Source organism: Nicotiana tabacum, chromosome 7, assembly GCF_000715075.1.
Source record: "Nicotiana tabacum cultivar K326 chromosome 7, ASM71507v2, whole genome shotgun sequence".
In the NCBI taxonomy this organism is placed as follows: domain Eukaryota; kingdom Viridiplantae; phylum Streptophyta; class Magnoliopsida; order Solanales; family Solanaceae; genus Nicotiana; species Nicotiana tabacum.
In genome coordinates this window covers 84,411,558-84,422,143 of record NC_134086.1, presented here as the reverse complement: position 1 = coordinate 84,422,143, position 10,586 = coordinate 84,411,558, and the positions used below count along the sequence as shown (strand labels likewise).

The 10,586-nt window shown below is 36.9% G+C and overlaps 2 protein-coding genes across 3 annotated transcripts; one reads left to right on the top strand and one right to left on the bottom strand.

The window, feature by feature from the left end:
* The first annotated feature begins 1,176 nt into the window (after positions 1–1,176).
* On the top strand, positions 1,177–4,182 carry LOC107820433 (COBRA-like protein 7). Its single transcript, XM_016646719.2, has 2 exons — positions 1,177–1,885; positions 2,661–4,182. The coding sequence occupies exons 1-2, from the start codon at positions 1,321–1,323 to the stop codon at positions 4,079–4,081; spliced, it is 1,986 nt and encodes a 661-aa protein (XP_016502205.2). The 5' UTR covers positions 1,177–1,320; the 3' UTR covers positions 4,082–4,182.
* Positions 4,183–5,230: 1,048 nt separating this feature from the next.
* On the bottom strand, positions 5,231–10,321 carry LOC107802370 (two-component response regulator ARR1). 2 transcript variants are annotated; one of them, XM_016625851.2, is made up of 6 exons: positions 9,976–10,321; positions 9,380–9,532; positions 8,899–9,285; positions 7,382–7,458; positions 6,042–7,221; positions 5,231–5,936 (listed from the first exon to the last, which is right to left on the bottom strand). In XM_016625851.2, exons 1-6 carry the CDS (start codon positions 10,085–10,087, stop codon positions 5,914–5,916), a joined length of 1,932 nt encoding a protein of 643 aa, XP_016481337.1. In that variant the 5' UTR covers positions 10,088–10,321; the 3' UTR covers positions 5,231–5,913. The 2 variants fall into 2 exon arrangements, with proteins under 2 accessions (XP_016481337.1, XP_016481338.1); XM_016625852.2 differs by having other exon boundaries at positions 5,231–5,941; positions 6,048–7,221.
* Positions 10,322–10,586: the final 265 nt, after the last annotated feature.

The window sequence follows — 10,586 nt, the reverse complement described above, 5'->3', positions numbered from 1 at the left end:
AACGTTCTTCTCAACGGTAACCCAAAGTAACGGTGGGCCCACTTCACGTTTATTTGCATACATCCACTCTTCAATTTTCAAATCTAATAGTCTCTCCGCTTTAATTCAGGTCTAACTTGTTTGATTGGGTACACAATTAAAAAAAATTGAAGAATTTTTAAATTTAGGGTTCTAATCAAGTCAAAAAAGGGGTAGAGTATTTGTATTGTTATAAAATTTTTTCATTAAGGGTAGAATTGAAAGTTTAAGTTAAATTATTTTCAAATTTAGAAAGAAGTTATTCTTTTTGGAACGGACAAAAAAGAAATAGGTTAACATAAATTAGAATAAGAAACAGCGATTTACCCATTCATAGACGCCACGTTATCATTACATTATTTGAATCCCATTCCAACCAAACATCAAACTACACTGTACTACAGCGCTACTCCGTTCATTTCATCTCATTTTATTCGATAATATTTGACTAAATACAAAAATTGTAAGACGATAATTTTACTTTTTATGTAGGATGATTAATGAATTATTCAGAAAGAAAACATCACAATATCAATCATATTTTAGAGCCCGTTTGGACATAAATTTTTTTTACTTTTTTCCAAAAATTTTTTTAGTTTTTTTCGAAATAAGTATTTGGCCATAAAATTTTTAATTTTCACTTAAATATGAATTTTGAAATTTTTCAAAAATTTGAAAAACTCCAAAAAACTGTTTTTCAAAATTTCCATTCACATCACTCACAAAATTTTAAAAACAACCCAAAATTATATTCATGTCCAAACACAACTCTAATTTTCAAATATCATTTTACTTGATTTTCTTTTTTACAATTCTTATGTCCAAACGCCCACTTAATCTAGATAAAAATGCTGAAACCAAGAATTCTCAAATTTACTTCAATTGAATTTATTTTTTGTCTGAATTAACATACATGTTCTTGTAATAAGAATATATTTGGAGATGTCACTTTATATCGACTTCTGTCTTAGTTTATAGTTAGAAACTTTTCATACCAAATTTTGAAGAGTCAAATAAACTCAAATGAAGATTAGAACAAATAATATTGCTAATAAGAAATAGTCAAACAAGTTTGACATCAAAGTGAAATCACATAAACTGAGTTGGAATAAAAATAAAAACCTTCTTCTGTTTTTTTCTTCAAACCTCACTTTTTTAAAGAAAATTAATTTATAGAGCACAGCTTTACCTAAGCTGTCTACACTCTTTCGTCTTCCTTTCTTTTTCCCTCTCCGCGTTTTACATAGACACGCACACGACTAAACATATCTACGTATATAAAATTCATTTTTCAGACATAAAATGTCTTTGAATCCGAAATCACATTCAAAGAACATGGCACCCATTACATTTCTCTCTCTCTTTCTCCTCATCTCCGTCGCCGTTCAAGTCGCCGGACAAACATCTCCAGTCGCCGAAGCTCCGGCTCCCGCATCCGACGACTGCAACGGCATATTCCTACAGTACGTGTTCACTTCCGGATCCAAAATCAAACCCTCCGACCCTAAAAATCAACCCTACAAGTTTCAGTCCATTTTAAGCATAACAAACAACGGGCTTGACGAACTAAAGTTATGGAGAGTCTTTGTTGGGTTTCAACACGATGAGCTTTTGGTCTCAGCTTCTAATGTTGTTCTTGCTGATGGCTCTTCTTTACCTGCTAAAGTTGGTAATGGTACTGTCTTTGCTGGGTTTCCGAATGCGGATCTTAAGACTGCTATTGAAACTGCTGGAGATGCTACGCAAACGAGTGTGCAGGTTCAGATTACGGGTACCCAGTTTGGAGTTGGGTCTCCCAATGTCCCTATGCCGTCGAATATTTCTTTGGTCAATGATGGGTTTATTTGCCCTAAACCCTCTATCCAAGGTATGGATTCGATTTAAATTCATTTGTGCACCTCTTAATATGAATAGATGCAATGCTTCATTTATTGCAGACATATTTTGAATAATTTGATTGATTTGTTTATGTAACTTTATTTTGTCTGCTTTAGTTATGAAATTTAGGTCAATGTTTGAATTTTAATGGATTAGTTGTTTGTGCTATTTGCAAAGTGGAATTGCTTTAGTTTGTTTAGATCTGAATTCTGCGGTGAGGGTCATAAGCTGGTCATCGTTGTTGCTTCAAATAATTTGACATTCAAATTGGTTCACTGATGATTGCTTACTAAAATTATTAGCTAAAAAACAATTGATGATCTACCTCTTAAGAACTATTCCTCCTTCAAATTAGATTTATTCGAGAGTGATAAGGACGGTTACATAGACGAATAATTTTCTGGAGAATTTGGTTCATTACTATGTCAACTTGGATGGAGCATTATGTCTGAATTGTGATAGTTCTTAAGAGGTACTTATATAGTTTATATAGATTATCAGTAATTTGATGTTGGCTGTCTTACCTAGAATTCCTAATGGATCTTTTGCAAATTTTCTTCAGTAAATTCATGGATGTTTGATTTGTCAATAACTTTTGGTATTTCAAGCTTCTCCTGGATTCTTTATAAAAAAAACCTTTGGTAGTTTATAACTTTACTTCATATAGTATTTGGAAAATTTATGTCTGCCTGAGTAATTTCTTCTTCGTTTTCTTTTTAAGTACACTTGTAGCATATCTGAATTTTCTATGCTTAATTGTTCAGGAAAGAGTGTTATGCAAGTATGCTGCGCTAAAGACCCAAAATTCAAGACAAATCTGACATTGGATGAGGAATTCAGTCCACGGAAAGATGGGGATCTTACAATTATGTACGATATCCTAAGAACATATGATTCAAATTACTGGGCACAGGTTAAGATTGCAAACCATAACCCCCTCGGCCGCCTTGATAACTGGAGACTAAGTTGGGACTGGATGAAGGATGAGTTTATCTGGGAAATGAAGGGTGCTTACCCCTCTGTTGTTGATACTTCTGACTGCGTTTTCGGGCCACAGGGAAAATTTTATCAGAGCCTTGACTTCTCCAATGGATTGAACTGTGAGAGAAGGCCAACAATAATTGATCTGCCTCTGGAAAAGACCAATGACACAAAGCTGGGGATGATACCTTTCTGTTGCCGAAATGGGACGATCTTGCCACCTGCCATGGACCCAAGCAAGTCTGCTTCAGCATTCCAGATAAACGTCTTTAAAATGCCTCCGGATCTCAATCGCTCCTCGTTCACTCCTCCTCAGAATTGGAAGATTGAAGGCAGACTGAATCCAGATTATAAATGTGGACCTCCAGTCCGTGTAAGCCCCAGCCAGTTTCCTGATCCTAGTGGATTGCTACCCGATACAGCAGCATTTGCAAGCTGGCAAGTTGTATGCAACATCACCCAACCAAAAGGAGCAAGCCCTAGATGCTGTGTATCTTTCTCTGCTTTCTACAATGAATCTATCATTCCTTGTCCAACATGCTCCTGTGGTTGCCCTTCTAATACCGCTCGGACATGTAGTGCAAAAGCTCCTGCTCTTCTCCTACCATCTCAGGCTCTTCTGGTCCCATTTGAGAATAGAACCAAGATGTCCCTTGCCTGGGCTGATATTAATCATCTTCCAGTTTCTAACCCATTGCCATGCGGAGATAACTGCGGTGTCAGCATCAACTGGCATTTATTCACAGACTATAGGGGTGGATGGTCTGCCAGGATCACCCTCTTTAACTGGGATGATACTTCTTTTGCTGATTGGTTCACCGCGGTGCAATTGGATAAAGCAGCCCTTGGTTTTGATGCGGTGTATTCCTTCAATGGAACTATATTAGACGGCGTTAACAATACCTTGTTCATGCAAGGCCTGGAGGGCTTGAACTATCTAGTAGCAGAAACAGATGGAGCTAATCCAGAGAAAGATCCCCGAGTACCTGGGAAACAACAATCAGTGATCTCATTCACAAAGAAGAATATCCCTGGAATCAACATTCCTGGCGGTGATGGATTCCCAACAAAGGTATACTTTAATGGAGAAGAGTGCTCATTGCCAAAGATACTCCCAACAAGCAGCTCATCTAGGAGGATATCTTCGTTTACTGTAACTACTTCCATACTAGCACTTGTGGTTTTTATGTTGATGCGACAATAGCAGTGAAATGCGACACTCTCTTTATTCCATACCTGCCAATTGATTCATTCTTTAGATGATGGATGCAACCAGGTTTTAATGCTGCTGGTGAAACAGTCTTTTAATCAGATTATGTCAATGTGTACTCGGGACAAGGTACACATTGACATAATCTGATTAAAAGACTGTTTCACCAGCAGCATTAAAACCTGGTTGCATCCATCATCTAAAGAATGAATCAATTGGAAGGATGCTATTGATCAACTACTGATGATGGGCTTTATCTCCTGTGTATTAATACCTTACATCTTTCTCGTATTTCCTATATCTCTTATATTGTTGTTACTTTGTTTTTATGGTATTTATGTTATGTTATGGATTTTATGGTACTTTATGTTGTTTTATTATGAGTCTATTGATAGTACTAATATAGTGTCTCTTGTTGCCTCTTTGAGCCGAGGGTCTCCTGGAAACAGCCTCTCTGCCCCTCGGGGTAGAGGTAAGGTCTGCGTACATATTACCCTCCCCAGACCCCACTTGTGGGATTACACTGGGTTGTTGTTGTTGTTGTTGTTGTACTCGGGACAAGGTATTTTTGGCAAGTTTTGATTTGTAATCTGCTTATTTGGAATTATTTTTCCAGACAACATATGACTATACGTTATACCTCAGTTTGAACACCTGATTAATACTTGTAATTAATTTTCAGTCTCTATTTTTTTTTGTGATTAGCAAATTTGTCCTTCTTAACGTGGTAACATGTCAATGTAGCTGAGCAAAAATTCCCTTACAAGGGGTGTCTTTTTAGTCATTTCACTCTATTTTAGCTTTGCATCTACATCTTTTGTTTTGGATCGATTAAGAAATATTTCCGGAGTAAATTGTTTTCTTAAACAATTGAAATAAAAGACAGCCTGCATAAAAGCGCAGAGATCAAGATTAGCAGTTTCACAAAGAGCTATATAAACAGCCAATTCTTTTACAAAAAACAGATGATACTGTCTTTTTGTTTTGATAGATCTATTATTCCAAATGATATTCCAAGAATTCTTCTGTGGTGTACAGCTATCTCCCATACATAGCTTTGCTATAAAGCCCTGGGACGAATAAAATTTTAAGTATATATGATTTTGTTTCGATATATAAAAGTAAAAGTCAAAGAGCTAAGTGTTTGGCAAGCAGAAAAAAGGATCATATTTGAGTTGTACATAACTCAACTTCGCTAAACCTACACAGAAATAGGTAATACATAGAAAATACATCTCCAAGTGTGAGCTGCACACCTCAAAAATAGAACATGAAATGACCAGGTAAATGAACACCTATATGAATCCAGACTTATCTTAATAAGCATTTCAAATGAAATCTGTACATTAAAAGATCAATCCTAAAAGTGAAAGGGAAGAAAACTTGCATTATTGAAGTTAGAACTTAACCTTCCTGTTTACGAATATCCCTGCATCTAGCGCCTGCACCCCACGATTAGAACTCCTTGACAAAATACTCCAAAGAAATGTGATTCTCCTAAAATCACCTACCAATACCAGCCAAAACTTTGCATGTATGCCTTTGCATACCATGCAGTAGTATCATACACATTTACCCTTCTATGATCTATCTGATATTCATACTTGCTAAGTTCTTTTCCAATAAGAACCAGCAACCTTGAGACCTTACAACTGAATAGAAAACTGAGACTCCTTCATTTTGGTTCATAGGGAAATTTTCAGCTGTAACGGCAACTATGTACACTAGTTACTTTGAATTATATGTTCAGTGCCATCAACTATGCTTTGTTCACATCTCACACAGGAAGATTGTCCAGTGTGTATGCATCGAAGCCAAATTCAGTTTCAACTGGTCCAACATTTCCTTGCTGTTGCAAATAGAAGTTATCCAAATTAGCTACAAGAGTTAAGTCATGAACTACAAAATTTGATTTAGAAGCTATCTTCTTTAAGGATAACAAATTAGGACTAACCTGTTTTTAAGAAGGCACTCATGAGGTCCTCCTGTCCAAATTGCTCGTGGTAAATGGTACTGTGATAGTCTGAGTCGGAAAATCTTTCAGCTTTAACAGCAAGCATATTTCCACCAAGAGAGTTAAGTTGTGGTCCACCCATAGGATTAAAATGTCCACTTTCATCCGCATTGGAGTACAATGGTTTACCACTAGGAGCATTTCTGTTTTGTCCACTGTGGTGTGTTGAAGAGATCCCTTGCTGAAGTAACAATTGTGATGAGACACCCCGAGTTCCTTGTATACTTGGATGATGAGAGGCATCAAAGGTTGACCCAACATTCTGTAAATCCCAGTTCTGTGATTTTTGCTGATGGAGTTCATTGAACATATCATAATTAGAAGGGAATCCTCTAGATCCTTTGATGTCGGAGTTCATCTCTTCCTGAAGCATCCCTCTATTGGTCAAAGTGGGCATCCCTGAATTATTACTCCCAAGAGAAAAGTTGTAGCTTTGCAACTCCTTGCTTTGATTTAGCGAGAAATCTACCATTGAAGATGATTGGGAGACTGGATTGTACACGCTCCCTCGTGCATTGTCAACAATACCACTCTGTGCTGGGACAGTACCAGGTATCCCCTCTGGCGACAAAGGTTGCTGCATGGATAATGGAAGCCTCGAAACTTGATGGCCATTATTCGCTCCATTTAGCATTTGAGCCCTAGGTTGTGATTGGGACATTCTCAAAAGCAAAGGATTATTATGTTGTGCCATGGAGTTCACTTGCGTATTCATACTCACGAAGGACTGGGAAGGGTGGTGTAAATTAGCAAGCTGCTTTGGCTCCATGGTGGTTGGGATTCCATGCAGCAAGTCAATTTGCTTATTGCTATTATTTAGTTGTTGTTGCCCTTCTGGAAATCTCAACTTGGAATTTTCGAAGCTAAAAAGGTTTCTTTGATCTACTAGGGGCATAGATATGGCAGATTTTGTAGCAGCAGATCTACCTAGGGCCGCTGCTTGGAGGGTAGCAAGACTTTGCGCAGGGACTTGACCAGCGGCAGAAATAGCTTGAAGATCAAGCCCGTTGAGGGAAGATATTGTGCCAAAGGTTGCGTCTGGGCGTCCCATGAACGAGTTGTTCAAACTACTCTGGTGCTGTGATACACCACTCAACCTTCTGAGATACAACCGATATTTCTGCAGAAAGTGATTGCCACCATTGAGTGCTCTGCTAAAGAAATTAGACAAACATTTCTCTACCACAAAATGCAAAAAACTACCAAGACAATGACTTTGGGCAATTAAATTTCTTGGGCATGACACTGTAAAAGGGTTAAAAGTAAAAGTCTAAAATTACCTGAAGGTGGCTAGCAACATTTTCTCTGGTTAGTCCAGGAACGTTCATCAGTTCCAGAATTTTCTTCGGAACGGCCTCTGCATCCATATCCAATATTGAAACATTTAGCACGAATAGACAACAAAAATGTCAATAAGTATTAATTTTGAGTTCACATAAAACAAATTGTACAGTAAAAGACAGCACAACAAAATTATACAATTTCTTATAACCAGATTATATAGTGAAAGAAACTATGACAACTTTAGGACAGTCAAGATTTTTTTTTTATTTTACTTTCTCAGTCATTTTCATTTCTTCCAATTTAATTTTTGTTTCTTTTTCTTTTCCAAAATTTCTAATCCTTTCTTTTCATTATATCCAGATTTTATTTCATTGTTTCCTTTTTCTTTCTTTTACCATATCATACTGGGAAATTAACCTATGACTGATGGTTCAAAAGAAAGGTATAAAATTATCTGATGTAATGATTGGACTCCCAATTACAAATAGAATAATCTCAACCTTCTGTTAACACTTAATTTGATATGACAGAGTAAGTGACATCTGAACAAACCAAAGTTCCTGGCTAAAACCCTAAATCTCACATAGCTCATGCTATACTATGTACTACTTAAACTATCAAGGGCGGATGCAGCTTAGAGTTGCCGGGTTATCTTGAACCCAATACTTTCAATGTGGAGCACAAATTTATGCGTAAAAGTCCACTAAAATTGCAAAACATAGTAGATATGAACTAATATCTGTAAAAATATAATGGGCTCAATGCTAGGAAGTAAGAACCTTGTTGAGCCCATAGAATTTGAATCCCAGATCCGCCTCTGGCTATCATGTATGTATTTTTAACAAACCACTCCCCAACACACAATCACCCAATAACCTAGTGTTTTTTGAAGCTAGTGAAATGGAAAAGACAATATTCTTATGAAGTGTAGGAAAGAAGCTACAGATCCACTTCGCTGGAACGAGGTCTCTAAATTGAATATACCCCCTTCATTGTCCACCCAAGACTAGGATGGAAGAAGGCACGAGACATCAAACGAGAAAACATTTGGTTAGGCTAATTATAATTATTTGACAAGAACTCCTTCTGCCAGTTGTAAGGTTACATTTCTCTAATCAGACTTTTTAATATTCTTTACAAATGAAAAGAAACTCATACTAGAAAAGAACTTAAGGGAGAACCCACCCATATACAACAAGTGGGAAATATGTTAACAGATTACAAGACAAGTACAACAACAACAACAACATACCCAGTATATTCCCAACAGGTGGGGTCTGGGGAGGGTAGTCTGTACACAGACCTTACCCCTACCTAATGAAGGTAGAGAGACTATTTCCAATAGATCCTCGGCTCGGAAACAGATTACAAGACAAGTAAATACAGAAAAAATGAGGTGGAGAAAGTACATGCAAAAGAAAGCTAACATCCAGAACACACAGAGCAACGAGGGATAATATCATAACAATATAAAAGGTTAAATATAGTAAACAGAAGAGAAAATAGTCCATACTGTCAATTCCAAGTTGATGCACAGCTTGCACAAATTGTTGATGAAGCTCCACTGACCAAACAACACGTGGCTTCTTTAATGTGGCTGTATCGTCCCTTTCTTCAGCTTCTTCTTCCTCTTCCTTTCTTTTCTTCGAGTTTCTCCAGTTTCCTTCATTAGCTGAAGATGAGTAATCAGCATCTTCTGGCAGTTTCTGCTGCCGATCTCCTTCTTCCACACTTCCAGATTGATCGTAATTGTTGTCCTTCCACTCATGCTTCTTTTTACGAACAACATGCTGCCAAATATTCTTCAGCGCCTCAATCCGCACCGGTTTGATCAGATAATCATATGCACCATGAGTAACTCCTTTCATAACCACATCCTTACTATCATCCGCAGACATCACTTGAGTCATAATCCACCCAATTAGTACAAGATGAAATAGCTTTTAAACCCTAAAGACATGATAGTTTTTAACTAAATGAAACAGGAAACTCACTTATAACAGGCAGGTCCATCTCCAGACCAATGTGCTCAAGAAGTTTGAAACCATCCATGTCTGGCATATGGACATCACTTATAACAATGTCAAATCCATTCTTGTTTTCGCGGAGCAACGATAAGGCAACCTCAGCCCTATTACACTTGGTGACTGGAACATACAATAAGCTAAAATTAATTGCAAGAGCAACAAAAAGGAAAATAACTCACTAACCTACATATTAAGTTTGCTTTTTCTTTGAAAATTAGGAAGGGAGGCCTTGGAGGAATGATAAAGTTGTCTTTATAGGTCACGAGTTAAAGACGTGGAAGCATCCACTAATACTTGCATTAGAGTAGGCTGTCGATATCACAACCGTGGACCCTGTGGGCTGCTGCCCTTTTTTTCTTTGAAAATTACCCTAGAAACCAATTAAGTGAAGTTTAAATCTTACATCCAAAGAGAGATCTAAAACCACCTCTTTCCCAGCATAAATTTCTAAAAAGCAAATGTTGAATCAATCATCAAATGGACACATCATTAGAAACTACAAAGACTTAAATTTAACCACAAAGACTTAAAAATTTCCAATAAAGTTTTTTGTGATTAAATACCTTGATAATGGCAGTTCCTGAGCATCTTCTCCAAGATCCTTAAGCAAGTAGGGTCATCATCAACTACAAGCACCCGGAGTCCCACTGGAAACTGATCAGAGACAGTTGACATCGATTTCACCACTGACCCACTACCAACAAGAAGCCAAGCCAATTAACAGTATCTGAAAAATCAAGTAGTACTATATATCAATACCATATTAACAACACTTGTTATTGAGTTGAACGGGAAGAAAGCAACAGAAACAGAATTCAGGGGATAATTATATTATTCCTATTTTGTTTTGTGGTTGGGGGGGGGGGGGGTATCTTAATTTTTACATTTATTCTTTTAATGCTTCTTTCCTTTCTTTTTGCTTCCTTTTATACATATCATATGGTAGTGGGTCTTTGAATCCAGCTCACACATGAGCTTAAGTTACCCCATGCCAGCCCAAAATCTTATTTTATGTATTTTTTAATACTGTAGCATATGTTGATTTTAAAAAAAAATTATTTACTTTCTTTGCTGATTTTTAATTAACTTAAGATTACTGCGTAAAAGACCATTATTCTTTGACACTACTGGAACAACTAATTTAACCTATTTGTTAACCTACAGTTAAATGTGT